The following is a 22,940-nucleotide window of genomic DNA, read 5'->3' as shown; positions in this document are numbered from 1 at the left end:
TGTCTTAAACAAAGCATGATCTTGTATCATCATTTAGAAAGATTCAAGCACATTACACCACTTAACAAATTAAGTCTTCCATTGGCAGTATTTTGATCTCTCTGTTACTCCTATTCATACTTGAATTCGATACAAAAACTTATTTGCCAACTAATGCTTGCAAACTTGCACAATGGACCATCACCGAATGCAACACTACTTAGCAATTACATTGTCAACAGGAAGGTAAGGCTCTCTGCAGCGAGTAATCAACTTCATCAACAAATATATCATATTTCAAATTAATAAGTTCTACTTATTTCTGAATAGCACCAATCTTCAAAGAATAAACTGGAAAACAAGTTACTTGTGTCATATACCCTACTTAAGAAACAGAGACCTAATCATATCAGAGGACACAAATGCATAACGCATTTGGGAAGTCTCGTAGATAATGGTATACTTATAGTACTAATGCATACAAATTTTAGTACCCATCGTGAGAAATCACAAAACATGTTGATCCCCTGAATGGTTTATTCATATCCTCAATATCATGAGCAATGAAGGTAGCAGCCTGCTGAAAAATCATTGCCTGCGATTCCCAGAAGTAGGAAAAGCTAATTGAAGGCCTTTTTCCTCTATCGATCTGATGTTTCTGTATCATGTGCACGAGATAGCCCTTGATGCAAGATCCCGGATTGTCTTCTCACTTGCTGCCAGTCTCAAAAGAAGAAACTACGCAACATTTCCCAACTTTTGGAATCACAAATATTCTATCCCAATCCAAGATACTGGAGAATACAAAATGGGGGCAGAAAAAATAGTATGCTTCCTCATGTGAGTTATGAAAGAATTAATATATTGAGGGAGGTGGAGGAGATTTGTATGAGAAGCCAAGAGTTGGAGGAAGTGGCGTATGTTCAAATGGGGGAGGTGGTGGTGGCGTTTGCTCAACACAAGGAGGAGATGGAGGTGGGGGAGATGGTGGAGGCGGAGAAGATGGTGGAGGTGGTGGTGGGGAAATGTAGTAAATCGGTGGAGGAGATGGTGAGGGTGGTGGAGGGGCTCTATAATAAACTGGTGATGGAGGGGTGAATGGGATTGGTGGCGGAGTTGAGGGAGGAGAGTGTGATGGTGAGGGGTATTCTTTATATGGTGGAGGTGGTGGAGAATGTGCATAATAGTGCACAGGTGGAGTTGGGGATGGTGGAGGATAAGTATAATGATGCACAGGAGGATATGAATAATGTGGTGGAGAGTAAGTTGGAGGCGACGGTGGGGAGTACTGATGGAAGATCGGAGGGGATGGGGAAGGAGGTGGTGGTGATTGGTAGGATGGAACAGGACTGGGCTGAGGTGGGGATGGGGAAGGTGGGTAGTAGACAGGGGGTGGTGTGTATGGTGAGTACATAGTGGGAGGAGGTGGTGGTGGTGGTGGTGGTGGTTGTGGGAAATTAGGAGGGGAGTGATGATAGGGGTATGAAGGAGATGGAATGGTAGGTGATGGAACTTTTGGAGAGGGTGATACTGAATAAGGTGGTGATGGAGATGGAACTGTTGGGGAAGGTGATACTGAATAAGGTGGTGTTGGAGATGGAACTGTTGGCGAAGGTGATACTGAATAAGGTGGTGTTGGAGATGGTACTGTTGGAGAGGGGGATGATCCATAAGGTGGTGTAGGTGAGGGGGGTGATGATGAAGGTGGTGTTGGGGATGGCACTCTGGGAGAGGGGGATGATGAAGAAGGTGGCGTTGGAGACGAGGGTGGAGGAGATGAAGAGGGAGGTGTTGGAGACGGAACTGTAGGAGAGGGTGATACTGAAAATGGAGGTGTTGGTGATGGCATTGAGGGAGAAGGTGGTTGGAATGGGGATGGAAGTGGCTTTGAAGGTGGAGATGGTGTTGGAGAGGGTTTGGGAGGTGAGGGAAAGGAAAGAGGGGGAGAGGGGAGAGCAGGGGAAGGCACTGGAGTGGTAAAAGCATTGCACTTAAAAGAAGAACAAGCAACTGGGCGAGAAAGGAATGAAGCACATTGCCTGACAGAGCGTTGGGCAGGCCTACCAGGAATGCAGTTGGACCGGTCGTTGAACGCGACTCCTCTGGACGGCAGAGCCAAGCAATTAGGCGCCTCTCCTGTGAAGAAGTTGTATGAATACGTGAAGTTGATCAAGTTGGGAAGTCCACAGATAGTCTGAGGAATCACTCCTGAGAACATATTGTGTGCGACATCAAGCTGCTCCAAGCTCACCATATTTCCTATGCTGTTTGGCAGAGAACCTACGAAATTGTTGAAACTCGCATCAAAAACCGTCAAAGATGTCAGCTGACCAACCTCAGTAGGCAGGCAAGCAGTTAAGTTGTTGTTGAGGACAATGATCTCGTTGAGAGTAGCAGCCATGTTGCCAATGCTAGAAGGCAAGCAGCCCCTCAGGTGATTGTTGGCGAAGACAACAACAGAAACAGGGGAGTTTCCCAGATTGGAGGGAATGTCAAACTGAAACCTATTGTTGTTGACGAAAATGGCATCCAGGTCCTTGTCGAAGAGCTCAGATGGCAGCTTACCCTCAAAATCGTTGAATCTGATGTCCAAGTACTTCAATGAAGGCAACGAGATGACTACGGTGGGAAATGGCCCGACAAATCTATTGTTGCTGATATCAAGCTCAAACAGCAATCTGAGGTGCTTGAAGCTCTTAGGCACAATACCACAAAACCTATTGGTATTGATGTGAAACAGAGCAAGATCCGTGAGAAGTCCAAGCTCCTCTGGAAGATACCCTGCAATGTCTTCATGATTCAGATCAATGCCGGCTACAACTTGGATGCTGCTGTTGTCCAGTGCAGGAGCACAGAATACATCATTGTAGCTACACACATCTGCTCCAACCCAGTTGCCGGTCACATTGGAAGGATCGCTAAAAATAGCAGATTTCCATGCTTGGAGAGCAATGTAAGCATTCCTGAGCCTTGGATTAGGGAATACAAGACTCGGATCAACCACAACCCTCTCTCCAATCTCGAACTCATTTCCATTAATGGCCAATAGTTGCCTGCGTATGATATCTGATTCCGTCAAAGGCCTTCCCAATTCACCAAACACACTATACAGCTGACATAAGAGCAACAGAATAAAACCCAAATGCCAAAACACCAGTCCAACATCGCCCAAATGCTGCATTGTGGAAACAACACACCTCAGATGCCTCGCTAATGGCTTGAGGCTTCTTCTATGAGAAATGCATCATGCACATATACATTGTATATATGTATACACAAGCGATCATTGTTTTATCTCTCTAGCTGGCTTGTTCGCTTGCTTCCTTTTAACCTTCCCATCTACCCTCCCCACCATCATAACTCCCAACCCCATTAAAAAGTCATTCACACCGTGTTTTTGTTGTTCACTATGTCACAGGAACAGGTGGATTTGTCATATTTTATGTCAGTCGGAACACTAAATCTCTCTTCCCAACAAGTAAAACAGGGTCAATCATTAACACTTTCTTGATCATAGGCTTCTAGACCTTGGTTAAGCAACTGATACTCATTAATTTAATCGAATAAGCTTACGTGACATGAGAATCAAAGAATGAAGTCTTCAAATTCCCCTTACCATGCTCACAGCTGTGCATCAATGCAAAGAGGGGAAACCACCTTTCTCCTTACCAGCGGTTTTGCTCCAGAATTACAGAAGTGAGTACGGAGAACGCGTCACACGTGGGCCAGCGTATCTCTCACGGTCACAGTCAGATAGTTGCTTCCTCCATCGATTTATTTTCAATCCGTCTTTTTTTTAATCTTTAACTTCAAAAACATTTGATGGCGGGTTAGCAGGTTTTGAATTACGGAAATCGATGAAATGGCCCCTTAGACCAACTCTAAGCCTTCTTTTTTCACTTTGGTTTAGAAGATTATGAGTACCGATGGCAATGGCTTTGCTTAGATTTCATGCCAATATCATGCAATTTCAAAATTGCAGGCTTGTCAGGCTTTACTCAGCCGCTTCCGCGTGCAATGAATACAAGTTTGACAAGTTTGCCCTTTCTTTACTTCTTGCCTTCTGCGGAAATGATAAAAGCACATTTATTCTTTCACCAGATCATACATAATTTATTTTGTTATCCAACGTAGATGGCTGCAATTTGCATGGCCTACCCTTCTTTCAACACGTCTGACAACGGATTTGTAATAAAGCGATTTCCTATTTGAATCTTTTTGTTCATTGGGTTCTGATGTTCAACATTGTGGATAGGAAGGATGAATTAGATTGTTTATTATATTGAGAACAGTCATTAAATATTCATTTTGAATTGGTGAAGGACATCTATGATACAAAGTCTATTTTGAATCTTAAGTAGAGAAAGTTTAATTACGAAAAAAATAAATCTATAGTTCAACATTGTGGATAGGAAGGATGTAAATTAGATAGTTTATTATATTGATAAGAGTTCTTAAATATTTATTTTAAATTTGTGAGGACATCCATGCTAAAGGTCTAATAAACACGTATTGAATTCAATAACTAAATAAATAAATATAAATATAAAGAATTTTAGATTTATTCATTTATGGTCATTTCAATTCTCTATGCATTTTCTTATAATCTAGGATTCCTTAAATGTAGTCACCCACATTTTAGTTAAACTCTAATATCCCACATTTTATTATCATTAGTGTTTATTTTATTAGCAAATGTTGATTGAACAATGCCAAACACTTTGGATTTAATATTTTATTCCTTAACTTAATCATCACCTTCCTTATTTACCTATTTCATTCTCGTTTAATGTTTTTGAATTAAAGCAGCCAAAACTAGGGGGTTGGCCCATAACAGACAAACTGGTCAACTACCAGCAAATTACCATTAAACAAAACTAACCCCTACCACTAAGTAAGACAAAAACAAGGTTTGAAGCCATAATTAATAGAGTATAAGCAGGCTTAAACATATTGCCTATTTTAAAACTAAAGAAACTCTAGCAAAATATAAACAAAGGCTTATCAGCCTTACAACCGTTCAAGTCCGGCAACCAGCAAATAAACAACATAAAAATAAAATGGAGGGAACCCTTAAGATTTCTTGGCCTCCTTCCTCCCCATGAGGATGTTAGCCCAGTCTTCCGCGAGGAAGTCAAACAACATCTTTGAATCCTCCTTAGGCAGGTCTCCCTCTATGTCCTTGAGTAGGTTCAATGTGGCGGCAACCGCATGTGTCACTTTAACCGTGAACTTAATGAGTAGGCGCATTCTCTCTTCTAGCACCTGGATTCTCTCCCACACCTCACTACCAGCCTTCTACATCTCATCAGGGCAACCATCAATTCGTTTCTTAGTAGCTTCCTGCACAATCAGGGGATTAGTAACATCTTTCAAAAAAGCCTTGACAGGGGAGGAGATCATTATGGGGAAGGGCACCCTATCCACTATTTCAGGGAACTGATCCCTCATTAGGTCCACACACCCCAAATCCACAGTTGCCGAAACATGCAACACATCCTTATTCTCCTTTCTTCCTTCACTCGAAATCGATCGGGAGGAGTCCAAAATCTCCTCTTCCTCCTCCTCCATTCCTCCCACCCCAAATTTTGTCGCCTTTTCTTTCATCCTTTGTTTGGGGCAACCTGAATCCTCTGAATCTGTCTCCTCCTCCTGCGATGCCCTCGCTTTCAATTTCCTCTTAGCATTAGATTTTGTTAACCTCCCCGACCTCCTCCTACCCCCTCTCCCCTCCCCTCCCCCTTCGACTCCTCAACCTCCCTCTCGTTCCCTTTATCCTGTCTCCCTCTTTTCCCCATGGGGGTGGGCTTCACAGGGGACCCACTAGGTGAAGGTTGTAGGTTAGGGGCACTGGGCCCCGTGATCCTAAGGGGGACAATTTGGGGTTGGGGGTTCGGATGGGCAGGGATGCCAACTTCCACAATCCTAGGGGGGACCAGGGCGAGGTGGAATTGATACAGCCTAAATATTAAGCCTTGGTGTAAAATGGTAAAATTTACCCCCTTTCTCATTTTTTCTTTCACATCCATCACAGAATCCTCTAACTCATGCAACAGAAAAAACATAATAGAAATAAAATCCCAGTGGCGGAAATGATTAAGGAGAGGAAAGTGGTAGTAGTAACATACTCCATACCTTCCTTCCACGGTTAAGTACTTCATCAAAACCAAATAGATCCCATTCCATGGTTCGAGAAGCTTCTCCTACATGAAACCACCTTTGTGCCGAATAGGTTCCTCTGCCTCCACAAAGAAGCGTTGCAGGCTCACATCATCGGCCACCCTAGTCACCTTCTGCCACTTCCTACCCTTCATGGCCAAACCCATCGCCAAAGCAATCACTTCCTTAGAGATAAGGAACGAGATACCATTTATCGTTACTCTGCGATCCTCCCAGGAGTTGACAAATTGCATGGAGCAATTTTTGTCGTGTCCATTAAGCGCCTCCATAAATGAGACAAGTCCACCTTCCTTCAGCAAATACCACACCAAGGCCTTTCTTGTATTTTCCTCAATCATAGATGGCTCAATGTGCATCAAGTCATCACCCATCTCTGCAATTTTTCCCTCTCCTCTCTTCTTCTTCGGAACCCAAACACAGTTGCTAAAGAAGACTTCAAACTTAGGCAGAAAAACCCAAAGGCAGAGATAATAACCACAATTAATAGTAATAATGGGAATGTCCATATTAGCAAGAGAAATCACATGTTGGCTGCCACTATCTTTCTCCCAATCATTACCATCATGGCCAATGCACTTTAACCATTTTAAAATTAAAACTTTTCTCTGCCAAACTCTCATTTAATGTTACCTCCCATGACAAACTCTCTTAGACTTCACAAGGATTAAGCATCGCATGATAGCATTTAATTGTTGGAAATGTAAGAGAGTAACTGAGAGGAGAGGGGTGAATCAATTACCACAAAAACAAATCCTTGTCCCTTAGATATCAATACAAACTTATATTAATCATACAATACTGACTAGCTTGATTAACATTAGAATTTTACCATCACTCGATTAACAAAGTAATCTGAAGATTATTAACCTATTTTATCCTTTAGTAACTTAGTTGCAAAAACATAAAGCATAAGAAAATAGCATGAACACAGATAACACCAAGATTTAACGTGGAAACTCAATTTGGCAAAAACCACCTTGCAACTAGTCACGATAATTTTCACTCATCTGGAGTGAGCCCTATTAGGAGCCAACCCTGTTAAAGGATTAAAAACATACTATTAAGTATGACCCTGTTAGAGGATTTTGGATCAACCTGTTAGAAGTGGCCTGGTAAAAGGTCTTCAAACACTTCAATCTTGAAATGTCACCTTGTTAGAGGATTTACAAAATGACAGTTAAGTCAACTCTGTTAAGAGATTTCTTTACTGCTACAATGGTTAGAAAGAAACAACAATTTGACCTGATTTATAAAGCAACTATCTTTGCAAATTCATATCTTTATTATGGCTTGACCTCTAGATTATTCCTAATCAAATGTTTCTTTGCATCTTATCTTCCACACTTTCCTGCTCCGCCTTGCCTTTGCTCACATATCCATCTATTTCATATTTCACTTCTTACACTTTTGTCTTCACAACTTGAACTTTGTTATACATCATAAGCCAGGAAAAGTCAGCTTGGATACCTTTTCAAAATATCAATAAACATCCAAATAGTCAGCCTCAATCACTAAAATATTTGACAATTACATTTTGTTGTCACTCGGTCAACACTAGGATGGAACACTCGATTGACACTAAGACTTATTTATTGCTTGATCACTCAGTTACTGATCTCCTTCGATGCCTAAACACTCGCTCAATACCACAAGTAGGAATCCTTTCATTAACCAATTGCTCGATTAATACTGAAAAGTCTTCATTGTCTGATTGTTTGGTTAATACTAAGATATATAAGGTTAATATGAAAACTCTACATTGCTCAGTAAATACTAAGATTTGTGTAAACATCAATGACAATATACAATTGAAGAATTATTTCCAACAAACTCCCTCTTTGGTATTGATGGCAACACAACATGTCAACATGAGTTGATAAGAGTATGAGAAATAAGATAATATCCTTAGTTTCATTATGATTCTCATCCATACTAACTCCCTCTGAGATTCTTTTTAGATTTGTCTATGTTATTTTCCTTTCACTACTCTTTTGCCATTTTCTCCCTCTTAAATGTACACTCCATCATCAAGACTTTTCCTAAATCTCATTGATATTGATTTTTTCACAATCTTCCATGTTGACACTAAATCTCCCTCTTTGACATCAATTGCCAAAGCATACAAGCATCTGAAATTATAATATACCTTTTGTGTTGATTCATATGCAATATGCTCTGCATTTCACTACATCAACTTGATTGATCTTCAATGGAGCTTGGTTGATGCCACACTATCTTTTTCTTTTAGTGAGCATCAGATAGGGGAATAACACCTAGTTTACTTCTTAGATACATAGATGCATCCTTAGGTAAAGCTTTGGTAAATATATCTGCTATCTACTCCTTGGTGTTCACATATTCCAATCTCACTTGTTTATCTTGAACCAACTCCCTTAGGGCCCATTTGGTTGTTGGCATAGGAATTGAAAATTAGAATAGAAAAATGGAATGGGAATGGAATTTATTTTTTATTTTTTAATAAAAAAAAAGATTAGGAATAGGAATGGCTATTCCAATCCTAACTATTTTTTGGCATAGACATACGCTCGTTTTAGGGGCAAAATTGGAATATGTCTTCCTATTCCTTATTCTGATTGAGCATACCAAATAGCGAATATGAAACCTATTCTAATTTTCTCTTCCTATTCTAGTCCTATTCCAACAACCGAACGGGCCCTTAGGGAATGATATTTGATTGCAATTTGTTTTGTCTTTGTGTGCATCACTGAATTTTTGGATATATTGATTGCACTTGTGTTATCATAGTAGATAACCATAGTTTCCTTGATTTCTTCCTTCATTCCTGACATCAATTGCTTTATCCACATTATGTTATAACAGTTAACTATTAGAGCAACATATTCTACCTCTGTTGTGGATTAAGAAATACAATTATGCTTCTTTCTTGTCCAAGACACTAGCCTCTTCCCAAGAAAGAATGCTCCTCTACTAGTACTTTTTCTGTCATTAATGCTTCATGCCCAATCTGTATCAGTAAAGGCTCTTAACTCAAGGTTTCCTCCTTTCTTGTGTCATAGCCCATAATCTTTGGTTCCTTTTAGATATCTCAAAATTATTTTGACTTCCATCATGTGATTTTCTTTAGGATTAGCAGAAAATCTTGCAACTATGCCAACTACCAATGTAATATTAGGTCTAGTGTGAACCATGTACTGAATTTTCTCAATCATTGATCTATAAGTAGTCTAAATTACCTCATTTAAATCATCATCCTTTGAAAGCTTGTTTCTAGTAGACATAGGTGTTCCGATTGGTTTGGAATCTTTCATTCCAAATACTTTTAGTGTCTCCCTAATGTATTTTGATTAAGTGATGTATATGCCATCCTTTATTTGATGAACTTGTAGACCCACAAAGAATTTAATCTCTCCAAATATAGACATTTCAAATTCTCTCTTCATTGCTTCAGCAAATAATTTGCATAATATCTCATGTCCACCAAATATGATATAATCCACAAATATTTCTACAAGCAATATCTTGTCATGTGGTCCTCCCTTAACGTACAAATTGCTATTATCATTTGTCTTTTCAAAACTATTTTTTACTAGATATCCATGTAGTTTTTCATACCATGCTCTAGGAGCTTTCTTTAATCCATATAAAGCTTTATGAAGTTTACATAGCATGTTTCTTTGGCTTGGATCAATGAAACCTTTAGGTTGTTCAATGTAAACTACTTCTTCTAGGACTCCATTTAAGAAAGTTGATTTGACATCCATCTGATACACTTTGAATCCTTTTTGTGCTACATATGCTAGAAGTATTCTGACTCCTTCAAGTCTTGCAATAGGGGAAAATGTTTCCCCATAATCAATAACTTCTTCTTGAGCATAACCTTTGCATACAAGTTTTGGCTCATTTCCTGTCACTTCTCCTTTCTCATTCAACTTGTTTCTAAATATCCATTTTGTACCAATCATATTTTTATCCTTGGGTCTAGGAACAAAAGGCCAATTTTTTTTGTTTTCTATTTTCTCAAATCTCTTCATTCATAGCTTCTATCCAACTTTCATTTTCTAAATCATCTTTTACAGATCTAGGCTCAAATTTACTAAGAAAAAATGTACCTTTTAGTTATTTGTGTTAGAAATGCTTTAGAATAACTGAGAGGGGGGTGAATCATTTATCCAAGGTCCAAATGTCCTAATAAAACTTTTTCACTAAGTATAGTGAGCCCATTTAAACTAATTTTTCATCCAAGCTAAACATTCTTCTTAGCAAGTTACTGATAAATCAACATGCAAGAATAAGACATGAAAAATCAACACATGACATAGTGATTTATGTGGAAACCCAATTTGGGAAAAACCACCAGTAACATGCTACTCCTTTCTCACTCTTCTGAAGTGATGCCCTATGAAAGGCTACAAAACACATTGTTAAATGTGACCCAGTTAAGGGATTTCAACCACCCTATTAGAAGTGGGTCTGGTTAAAGGACTTTAGAACATTCACTTAGAATGTCACCTTGTTAAAGGATTTACAAAATGGTTGTTAAACCAACCTAAGTCCATAGGATTTTTTCCTAATTGATACAATTGCTAGAGAGTAACAATAAGGGCTTTTGATCTAATATAACTCACAACATAACTTGCAAATTTTAGATCACAATTAAGTTCACAAATTTGCCTGGCTTTCAGTCTCTGCAACTTTGATAGCTTGTCCTCCTTTCAAGCTTTGTCTCCTCAAGTCTCCATGCTCATTGTGCCAATGCAATCACCTCTGTGGTCACCTATCAAAGTAGGGTCTCTGTACTTTGTTCTTCCTTCTCAATGCTTTCTTCTAGACACCACATACTCTCTCCTATCTCTCTTTGCTTCTTGACCTGTAACTCCTTAAGTAGGAGTTTGGAATACCTTTCTCGCTCTAATCTTTGGGTTTGAATGGATTAGGTAAGATACAATGTATCTTCCCCTTATCTTGTTTCTTCTAGAAACACTGTGTGGAATCCACTTGTATTCGCCTAAAAATGGTTAACCTATAATTTTGTGCCACCAGCTCAACATCCTTATCTTCCATATGGTTCACAAAATTTAAGGTAACAAACTTATCAGCTCAAATTTGGTGAATCTTTGACTTTTCAAATAATGTAGCAGCTCGACGCTATTAACTTTCTGATGCTCGGCACATACTATGTTACTCAACACCTACTATGGATTCACTCGACATCAACTAAGTTTTACTGATGCTCGACTCCTAAACTTGCTCGACACCTTCTATTTCAGTTAGCACACACTAGATTTTGCATTTTCTCAGTACTTATTGATAATCTACTCGGCATGAACTAACTTGCTTAGCACCCACTAAAGAATCTAGTCAGGCTTTGCAGATAGTTTTGTTATAACTTATTCTTCTAGAGTTTCTAAGTGTAGCCAACCTCTGTATCTTCAAGTGTATTATCAATACATCATTTTACTATTGTCTTAACTGATCCTTGTACTTCATTACAAAACCATAACTCAACCTTTCCCTTAGGTGCTTTTGTTATATCTTATTGATTAAATCCTCTTCATCAATCAACTAAGTGATAGTACTTGGATCTTATAAGCAATTGTCATTCCAACAAATAGCAGGTTTGACATCAGTGACAAAACAATGATTGAAAACATTCTTTATCAACAATCTCCCCTCTTCAATAATAATCTTTTCAATTAGATTTCAACAATTTGATTAGGTGCATGATGTCTTCTAATATATTTGGCAAGTCTTGGATCTTTCTTTCTTTTCTCTTAACTTGGTTCACTTGGTTCTCCAAGATCTTCATCTATTTGCTTGGGCTCCTCTGGCTGATCCAACTATAACTCAGGTGTCTCTAACTATGACTCAGGTTGTACCACCTAGGGTTGCAACTTGGGTTGAATTGACCATGACTCGGGTGCCTTTACCTGTGACTCAGGTTGAATTGCTAGTGAATTGCTAGGTGCACTTGGTTGCTAATTGGCTTAAAGCTTCTAAGGTAAAGCTCCAGGTTCTTCTTCATAATAGACAAAATTTTTGTAATCTTTAGGCTCTTTGTTGCTTTTTTCTTCACTTCTTTCTACAAACTATCAATTTTTACATGGGCACTTTCTTTGACTTTGTGAGTAGTAAGATTCAAACATTTGTATGCCTTGTTTTTATTGGAGTACCCTAGGAATATTCCTTCATTTCTTTTTGAATCAAGCTTTCCTTTCCTTAGATCTTTTAAGATATAACATTTGCTTCTAAATACTCTGAGATAACAAGCATTGGGCTTGTAACCATACCATAATTTATAAGGTGTTTTATTTGTACCTTTCTTTAGTTGAACTCGGTTGAGTGTATGAATTGTTGTGTTGATTGCTTCTCTCCAATATTTTGGTGCAACATTCTTCTCTATCAATAGTGTTCTTGCACATCCCATGATGGATTTGATTCTTCTTTCTGCTATCCCATTTTGCTCTAGAGATTTGGATGTTGATACTTGACTTTTGATTACTCTTTCATTGGAGAACTCATTGAATTCATTTAAGATGAATTCTCCTCCTCTATCTAATCTCAAGCATTTTAGATTCTTCCTTATTTCTTTCTCAACTTTAGTCAAATACCACTTGAACTTTTGAAAAACATTAGAATTATCTTTCAAAAATATTATAGTCATCATCCTAGAATAATCATCAACAAAGAAAATGAAATATATATCTCCAATAACTTTCCACACCTATTGGTCCACAAAGATATGTGCGAACTAGTTCCAAAACTTCTTTGAAATTGTAAGACTTACTTTACTCATTTTAGCAATTTGACATTGTTTGCACATGCCCATCTCAAGTTTCTCTAGATAAGGTATACCTCTTACTTTGTTGTTCTTTCTTATGGTTATTAGGTTGTCGAAGATAACATTACACATTATTTTATGCCGTAGCCAACTTTCCTCTAATTAAGCTAACAAACATGTACTTTCATTAAGATCTAGGTAAAACAAATTTCCTTTTGTCTGATTTCCATTTCCAACTAGTTTTCCTTTTCCATCCAATAGTTTAGCTTTTCCATCCATGAATTCAACTTTGTATCTTATATTTTTCAACTATGCTACACTAAGTAGATTATTTCTTAATCCTTCAACCCAATAGGCTGTTGAAAACAATTATTCAATTATATATTGTCATTGATGTTACACAAATGTCAAGCTCTAACCGAGCACAACTAGTGTTGTTGAGCTCAGTCGAGCACTGAAGAAGAGTCCAGTATCAACCAAGCAGAATTCAAAAGGAACCTAGTTTAGTTGGTTAGTCAATGAAGAGAGTTAGTATTAACCAAGTCTGGTCGGTAACCAAAGGAATTCAATATTAACTAAGTGACTCATTTCAGTGTTAGCTGACTATCAGTAGATTACTTATGTTAAATTAGTTGGTTAATTCAAGCTGACTAAATGGATGTTAAATATTTGTATGAAAGGGTATTCAAGCCAACTTGACATTGAATATCATATTTATGAAAGGTCAAGTTATGGATTGAATTAAGCAATGGGAATCAATGTAAAAGAATCAAAATGAGCCATTGAATGGATAGACCTTTCCTTAATCTTTAAGGAGGTCAAACCTTTGATGACTATCCTTCACACTACGATTTTGAATGAGGATCAGGACCAGTTAGTGTGGGAGAACACTTCTTCTGGCATTTACTTGGTGGCCTTGGGGTATCAAGCTTAGTTGCAACAAAATTCCAAACCAATATGGGCAAAGGCTTGGTACCTTGGGCTTATTCCTAAAGTCCATATTTTCGTTTGGATTTTCCTCCAAAATAGGGTGTTGACTATTGACAACCTCATCAAAAGGGGTCTTTAAATTCCTAATAGATGTGTCCTTTGAAAAAATTAGGCTAAGACTGTGGAACACTTTTTTATTCATTGCTCTTTCATGAGAGATGTTTCATTTTTTTCAGCCATGTTTTTGGGTTGGACAGGTGTGCCCCTGGTATGATTACTAAATTCCTTAGGCAATGGGATGACTCGTGGAAGGGCTGTAGTCTTCAAGCCATCAATAAATGGGCTCTACCACACTTTCATTGGGGAATATGAAAAGAACACAATAATCAAATATGTAGGGAAGTTAGCCTCCCCACCAAGATTGTGTCGGGTAAAATTCTTAATTCTCTTTTGGAGAACTACCTTTTTTGCAAAGGTTCTAACCCGTTTGTAGGAGACACCAAGTGCAATAATGCCACACAAAAAATAAGAGAGGAATGTCAATGGACGTTGCCCCATGTGGGTTAGCACAAAGTGAATTTTGATGGGGTGGCTAAAGGTAATCTGGGGCAAGTTGGAAGTGGTGGAGTGATTCAAAATTGTTATGGTTATGGCGTAGCAATGGTTACCTTCACTTTGGGGCACCAAACCAACCACTTCACTAAGGTGTGTGTTACGTTTCAAACTACAATGTTGGCTAAGGATATTGGTGTTAAATGCCTTTGGCTTGAGGGGGACTTGAAAAACGTCATAAAATGCCTAAGAGGTGAGCATCCTCTGTCCTGGTCAATCAAGAATTTGGTGGAAGAAACCAAACAAATCTTGATCACTTTTGATAAGGTCTATGTGTCACACGAATATAGAGAGGCCAACTCGGTTTTTTACTAGATGACCAATAGGGTAGCCAAAAGAGAAACGTCATACAGGTGGATTAATGGTGAGGGGCTTTTGACGATAGCAAAAAGTATGATAGAGATTGAGAGAGTCTAGGGGAGGATGGGAAATATTAAGAGTAATAATGAAAGGTAATGTTGTCAGAATCATTTTAATTTTATTGAGAGCTAAGTATGGGCCAAACATGAGTTATCTTAATTGGGAGGCTTTTTGGCACACTTTATGGGTGATTGATAAGCTTAATTACTGTTGCATTCTCGAGAACAAAGGAAAGCTTTGTTATGGTGAGTTTTATATGCAATTAGTTCTTTGTTATCCGAGGTTACAAAAAATTTCTACTCTAAGCAACAAGATGGTGGGTGAAAGGCATCATAGAGAGCCAGAGGATGAGGCAGTGAAATGGAAAAGACGGTCAAAGGTATGGGATAAATTGAGGGATGGTGACATTTCCAAGTTAATTAAGAAATTACATGGTTGGAACCCCAAGGTTACTGATCTTATGGCCATGTCCTAGAAAGATGGGAAAGTTAAGATTGACAGGGTTGATTTCTAGGTTAATGAAGGTGTCATGGCAGAGGTCATTGATTCCCCTACCAAGGGAATCAAATTCTTTAGGGACAAGAAAATTTCCCTTAATGCAATGAAATATTATGCTAAAGATACCAAGGAGATGAAAGAATTGGTGAAGACGAGAGCGTACTACGAACCAGATTCAATTAAAAAACTCTAGAAGTTTGTCCTAAGGGTAACTATTTCTTACATAACATTGGATACAAGGTATGATCGAATCTGTAGCCATCACTTTTTCATCCTTAACCACTTTAGGTATGACACAAAAATCTTCATACCCTATTACCTCTTCTTCTCAGTTAATAAGAATATCATGGGTTACAAGAAGAAATCGTATGCTAACTCGGCTTTCTGTGAGGGCTTGTTGTTACTAATCTATGAGCACTTCAAGGTTCAAACCTGTGGTGGATCTATTTCACACAAAGTGGAGTCCTTAGATGACACAGAAAGATCATATCTCCTTTATGATATTGAGGATAGTGTGGGGCTCCACTCAGATGACAATGAGGAGGTGGTCAAGATAATGAAGTATTTGGGAAACACAAGAAGAAAAAGACTAGGAAAGGCTCAATGGGTAAAAGTTTCAAGTCTGAGGTTAATTCAGTTGAGGATTGTAATGAAGAGGATGAGGGGATGGATACGGAAGAGGAGACTAGTGTGAAAGAGGAGGGTACTAGCAAGGTTCAAGCTTGAAGGAAGGTGGAAAGCCCAACAAAGAGGAGAAGGGGAATTGAAAGTGAAGCTGATCAAGATTTTGGCAAGGGTTAGGAGACAAATCCCATTGCACAGGAGGTCAAGAATGAGGATTATGGCAAGGAGAAAACTACTATATCTTTCAGCTTCAAGGGCAGGAAAATGGTCTAGAGGAACTTTGAGTCTCAGACTGTGAAGATGGGAATTATTAGAGAGACTATACAACCTAAGGTCTTATAGGGAGATGATGGTAAAATCCATTTCAAGGAATTGATTGACTCAACAATGGTGGTTCTCAGTGATAATGCTAGGGAGGTGGGGATGAATCTCCTCAACAATACCCACAACAACATGGTGGATAACTTTTGCTTAATCAAGTGGACTTTCTATGAAATTGAAGAGCTAAAGAATAGGGTAATGGAGCTAGAAAGGAAGGAAGGAGATGAAGGGTCTGATAGAATTAGCATTCTCGAAACTTGGGTTACTGAGATGGATAATGGACAAGATGGAGTGCACTTTGCATAACTCTGCTAACCAAAGCCTTAATATTATCAAAGGATTAAATGAAAATATCAAAGAGATGCAAGAGATGATGGAGGTTGGTATAGATAGGAAAGTTGACATAGTCAATGAGGAAAATAGGGCTCCTAAAGTGCATGCCAACCCCCTAGATGAAAGCCCGAGCCATAAAGTGAGATCAAACAAGAGGAAGAGGGATAGGGAGGATACTCCATATGACAATCAGCTAATGATTGAGGCAACAGAGACCATGGAAAAGCTAGAGCTCAAGATAGTTAAGCTGGTCAAAGATATGATGCTCTGATTTGTTCTCCTAGCCTTTTTGTGTTTTCCCCCTAGTTTTTAGTTTAGTTGGGTTTTCCTGCTCCTTTAGAGGTTGTTTTGTCTTAGGATTGATTTGTGGTCTTCCTTGGTCTATTGTTTATTATTGTTCTACTTTATATTATGAACTTTAATTCGATATTATTTTGTTAACTGTGGGGTTTCAAGCACCCATTAAAACCTATTTTACTTAGTAATAATAAAAGAAAAATGAGAAGGATATCTGATTAAGGACAGAGCATCTAAGTTAGAAGATCGAGCTACAAAGAATATTCTGATCAGGAAGGATCAAGAGGATAAACCAAATCAGTGATCTAAATATGCAAAGTTAGTTGGTTCATCAATCAGGTCAATCATTGTTCCTCTCTAACAATTATACCAGTAAAGAAATCTCTTGACAGAGTTGGCTTAATAGTCATTTTGCAAATCCTCTAACAAGGTGGCATTTCTAGATTGAAGTGTCTGAAGACCTCTAACAAGGCCACTCCTAATAGTGTGATTCAAATCCTCTAACAGGGTCACACTTAACTATGTTTTTTGTAACCTTTAATAGGGTTGGCTTTTAACAGGGATAACTTTAGAAGAGTGAAAAGTTGTAACTAGTTGCACTAGTGTTTTTCCTAAATTGGGTTTCCATGTTAAATCTCGGTATCTTGTGTGTTCATATTGTTTGCTCAATGCTTTATATTTCTATAACTAAGTTACTAAAGGTTAATACACAGTAATATCTTAAGATTGCTTTGTTAATTAACTTATAGTAATTATCTAGTTCTAATAGAGCAGATAAAGGATTTGGTTTATTAAGTGAGAAGTTTGTGTTGACATCTAAGGGACTTGGAATTATATTTGTGGTGACTAATTCACCCCTTCCTTCTTAGTTACTCCTTACATTTCCAACAATTGGTATCAAAGGTATTGGTGCTTGCAAGAAAGGTTTCAAAGACCTATGCTAAAGGTCAAGATGTATTATAGAAGAGAGAATCCTAAGCTTAACTAGGATAACTTTTCAACATGGTAGGAAATGATGAAGCTATATCTGGGAATCATTGGAGACACATGTATGCACTTCTTATTGAACTAGTATATGGCACCACCTAAGCCTTTAACTATGGATCAAATGGTGGATATGAAGAATCACAATACAATGATGATTGATATTGCTTCCTCTCTCAACTATTCTAAATTTGATGAAGTCAAAGATTGCCCTACTGCCTATGACATGTGGAAAAAATTGGAGAAGATCTATGGAGGAGATGATAATGTGAAAAGATCCAAAGAAGAATGTCTAAGAGGCCAATTTGATCATATGAATATGAAAACATTGCAAAATATAGTAAAACAATCAAAGCGAGTGTAAGTGCAATCAGAGCTATAGGAGGAAAAATAGATGATATGAGAGTAGTCAACAAGGTATTAAGAACTCTTCTTTCTATTTATGCAATTAGAGTTTCAGTTATTCAAGAGATGAGATGTGATCCTAAAAATGATATAACTTTGGATGCACTAGTGGGAAGATTGACTACTTTTGAGTTGGATAACTTTGATAACTATCTTCTTAGCACTAATAACATAGAATCTACATTTAAAGCCAAAATAGCTCTTGGTAAAAAGGGAGGAAGCTCAAAAGGAAAATAAATTGACATTGAAGAAGATGATGATTCCAAGGATGACCTTGAAGCCCTACTTGCAAGAAGATTACCAAAAGGAAAAGGTAAATATAATGGTAAAATGCAATTGATTCTCTTGTGAAGAGGTTGGTCACATTGCTACAAGGTGTTCAAATAGAGAAAACAAAGATGATAGAAAAATCAATAATTTCAAAGGCAAGAAAGATTTCAAGAGTTACAAGGACTACAAAGACAAAGGTATGAAGTCTTGTTACATTTGTAGTGCCTCCGTGTTTGCATCCTGTACTTTGATCTATTTTGATCCGAGAGATACTTTTACTCACATTATTTTTTTACATGTGAGATGACTTGAGGGTCAGATGTTATACTTTTTTTTCTAGTATCATAGATGTTAGGTTACTATGTTGTTTAGTTGATCATATTTTCATGATGATGCCATTTTGAGATGACAATATGTGTTATGAGGATATTTGGTTATCTAGTATTTGGACATATCTTTGGATTTGTTGTATGTTGGATTTAATGTTATGGTAATTTGCTTCATTCTTGCTTTGTTACGCTTTATGCAAATGTGAGTGATGTAAATGGATTATCAGCATAATAGAACAAATGGTTAAATTAGGTTGTTTAATGCATTTATTGCTTCGGCTATGTTATTATATGCAATTACACTTGATCATGTGTTTTAGTGTGCAAGATTTATATCCCTAGCAATGAGACATAGAGTTAGTGATTCAGTCATCATATTTTACCAATGTCATCCCTGTATGGTCAACACATCTTATTTAAATGTTTATGTTAACCTTCCAGTGATTTAGTAAATATGAACTCATTTTCCTTATGTGACTAGGCTTGTGAATGTGTCTGTGTATTTGACGTAGTGCAAGACAGGAGAATCCCCAAAGGAGATGTCTTAGCCCCCAAAAAATAACCATGCAGTGGAAACACAATAGAAAGAAGCAATAACACAAGATCTGATACCAAATTACAATAATATATTCATAAAATATTATTGATTACATGCAATGTGCTAGGCTATAAGGCCTTCTTGATTATGGCCAAATACAATAGCAATTACAATAACAGTTTTGCAAGATCCCTCAAGATCCAATCCAAATCCTAGCTAGTCCAGGTCCACACTCTGGTAGAAACCTCCAAGGAAGATCTCAACTTGTGCTCGCAAGCCCACCAAGCAATCTCCTTGTTTTCCAAGTCATAGCTACTAGCTCTGCTCCAACTTCATCCAAGATCCAAGTGTAAATTGCCTCACATTTGGCGCTCGGTTCAAAAAGTCAAGAAAATTCACTCTTTGGCTACCTCCTCCTCTCCAAAATGGATGAATAATGACTAAAGACTTCCCCACAACCCCTACTTATACCAATTTGAGCCACAAGTCATCCTAAAACACAAATTAAATACAAATACATAAATTAAATGCCACAAGTTGGCCTGCAACAATAATTAAATGCACAAAATTGATGTTTGAATAAAATTGCAATATCTCCTAGCTCCAATTGAATTAGAACTCACACTTTGAACCATAGGTATAAATCTAGGTCCTCTTCAATCCCTAAAATTATAATCCCCTAACTCAATGTGGAAAATTAGTTACACGGCCTACAATAGGCACCAAAATAATATATCTCCAAAAGCAAGGTAAAACGACTCAAACTTCAACTCAATCCATCCAATCTCTATGAAATCATGAGGAAAGGTTCTCCAATGTGTCTCGAACACATCCCTAACCATGAAAAACATAAATCCACCAAAATCCAAACTCAATGCTCCTGCATTAGACTCCCCGGGTAAATAGAAAAGTGTGTCCCACACTTTGATGCCCAAAGAAAGAGCAACAACCATCTTCATCTTCACCAAAGGCTTCCACTCCAACAGGGACAAGAAAACCAATCTACTCATCATCCACATTTGTATCATTCTATCAAACACTAGAATCTCAACCATTCGATCAACACGCTCACACCCAAGAATAAACTGAACATAATGCTTCATCAACAAATCCTTATCCACATCATCAACTAGTGAATCCACACAAGTAGCAACAAATTCCACATTAGCAACAATAAACTCTACATCAACAACAATATGTAGATTTCCATCAATACATGCCAAACTCTCAACACCAACAATCTCATTTCTCACAACAAGATGCTCTGCAACATATAACTCATCACCAACAACAACCAGATCATCCACGACCAAGTGCTCTGCAATTTCCATGACTCAACCAACTGATCGTGAAAACCAATCCCCATCCCAACATCAATAAGGTTAGGAATATCCTCAGCAACAACCTCTAGTTTCTCTGCAAGTTCTGTATTAGACTCCACAATTTGATCAACAAAACCAACCTCTTCCACCTTGACCTTGGTATGCCATCTTCTTTCACGAACAAGTCTCTTAATTGGCCAAACAACTCTCTTTTAGATCGGTAGACTCCAGCTCCAAAAACATCTATGAAATTCCTTCCTCACCGCATCCTTAACTTGATTAGCCAAGCTAGCTTCAAACCAAGCAGACATCTCAGAAAACCTCCTCTCAACCACATCATGGAGATTCACAATCATCTCAGGGTCTGATCCTCTCAAAGCCATCTCCCAAGATCTTCATAAACCCTTTGCAACAAATCCTTCCCACACTCCTTGTGACAACCTTGAATTGTTTGCAAGTCAAATTACAACCTGCCACCTTGCATGAACAATCAAGAACCACATGACCAGTCTAGGACCACGGATTTGCAATCCACAAAATCTCTACAATCATGCCTCAAAAAGATTAGTCTTCCATCTTTGGATCCATTGATCCTTTTGTAAGCCCTTTGTAATTGCAAGTTGGAACCACAATCTATCACCTTGCAACCAAGAGATCTAGGACTCTAGAAAGAATAATACATCACCATATCAAGATCTTCTCAAATCTACTTCTCCAACCCAAGTCCTGGTGCAAACTGCCTCAAATTCGGTGATCCGTCTACACACTCAGGAACAACCTTCGTTCTGGTACCATCTGACGCAGTGCAAGGTAGGAGAATCCCCAAAGGAGATGTCCTAGTCCCTAGAAAATAACCATGTAGTGGAAACACAATAACAAGAAGCAATAACACAAGATCTGATACCAAATTACAATAATATATTCATAAAATATAACTGATTACATGCAATGTGCTAGGCTGTAAGTCCTTCTCGGTTACAGCCAAATACAATAGCAATTACAATAATAGTTTTGCAAGATCCCTCAAGATCCAATCCAAACCCTAGCTAGTCCAAGTCCACACTTTGGTAGAAACTTCCAAGGAAGATCTCAACTTGTGCTTGCAAGCCCACCAAGCAATCTCCTTGTTTTCTAAGCCACAACTACTAGCTCTGCTCTAACTTCATCCAAAATCTAAGTGTGAATTGCCTCACATTCGATGCTCTCTCCACACATTCACAACTCCATCACAATCCTGTTGTAAACTGCCTCACATTCGGCGCTTGATTCACAGACTCAAGAAAACTCACTCTTCAACTACCTCCTTTTCTCCACGATGGATGAATAATGACTAAAGACTTCCCCACAACCCCTACTTATACCAATTTGAGCCACAAGTCATCCTAGAACACAAATTAAATACAAATACATAAATTAAATGCCACAAGTCGGCCTGCAATAACAATTAAATGCACAAAATTGATGTCTGAATAAAATTGCAATATCTCCTAGCTCTGATTGAATTAGAACTTGCGCTTCAAACCATAGGTATAAATCTAGGTCCTCTTCAATCTTAAAAATTTTAATCCTCTATCTCAATGTGGAAAATTAGTTACACAGCTTGCAATAGGCACCAAAATAATATATCTCCAAAAGTAAGGTAAAATGACTCACACTTCAACTCAATCCATCCAATCTCTATGCAATCATGAGGAAAGGTTCTCCAATGTGTCTCCAACACATCCCTAACATGAAAAAAAAAATTCACCAAAATCCAAACTCAATGCTCTTGCATTAGTATTTAGAGGTTTGCATTGTTGCGAAAGTTGTTAAGGAATTCTGTGATTTTAGTTCAAGGGTTTTCAGGCTTTATTTTAATTGATTTTGATTTCTGACAGCTTCACCATGGATGAATTCTAAGTACTTGAAATAGCATGTTTTCATTTTGCATGATTAATGATTTAACTAGGTTTCCTGGTCATTTACCCTAATTGATTATTCACTTGAAAAGTGAATAAGTATCCAAAGGGGAAATTAATTCCTCACTTCTCACTTTTGCAAATTAGAAATTTGAGAGCTTTTTCCAAAATCCTCTTCTGGAGGATTTTTTTTCTATTCGTTGTGGGATCTATGGGCGTGGGGTCATCACGAGACTGGTCTCATTGGATCTAGCTTCTGGAGACCTTGCTTTGTTGTGACTTTTGGTAGCATTTGCAAGT

At 38.0% G+C, this 22,940-nt stretch overlaps 1 protein-coding gene across 1 annotated transcript; it reads right to left on the bottom strand.

Annotated features, from left to right (window-relative positions):
- Positions 1-253: 253 nt before the first annotated feature.
- Positions 254-3,336, bottom strand: LOC149572841 (leucine-rich repeat extensin-like protein 3). The gene has a single exon (XM_089813913.1). It carries the CDS (start codon positions 3,158-3,160, stop codon positions 836-838), a length of 2,325 nt encoding a protein of 774 aa, XP_089670039.1. The 5' UTR covers positions 3,161-3,336; the 3' UTR covers positions 254-835.
- Between the last annotated feature and the right edge of the window lie 19,604 nt (positions 3,337-22,940).

Source organism: Cupressus sempervirens, chromosome 2 (assembly GCF_028749045.1).
Source record: "Cupressus sempervirens isolate cs-2001-9-10 chromosome 2, ASM2874904v1, whole genome shotgun sequence".
Taxonomy (NCBI): domain Eukaryota; kingdom Viridiplantae; phylum Streptophyta; class Pinopsida; order Cupressales; family Cupressaceae; genus Cupressus; species Cupressus sempervirens.
Note: the sequence above shows the minus strand (reverse complement) of the source record. Positions and strands in the feature narration are given on the sequence as shown.

Bases quoted from the DNA above. Each gene is read 5' to 3' on its own strand.
- LOC149572841 (XM_089813913.1), bottom strand. From the start codon at position 3,160: ATGCAGCATTTGGGCGATGTTGGACTGGTGTTTTGGCATTTGGGTTTT.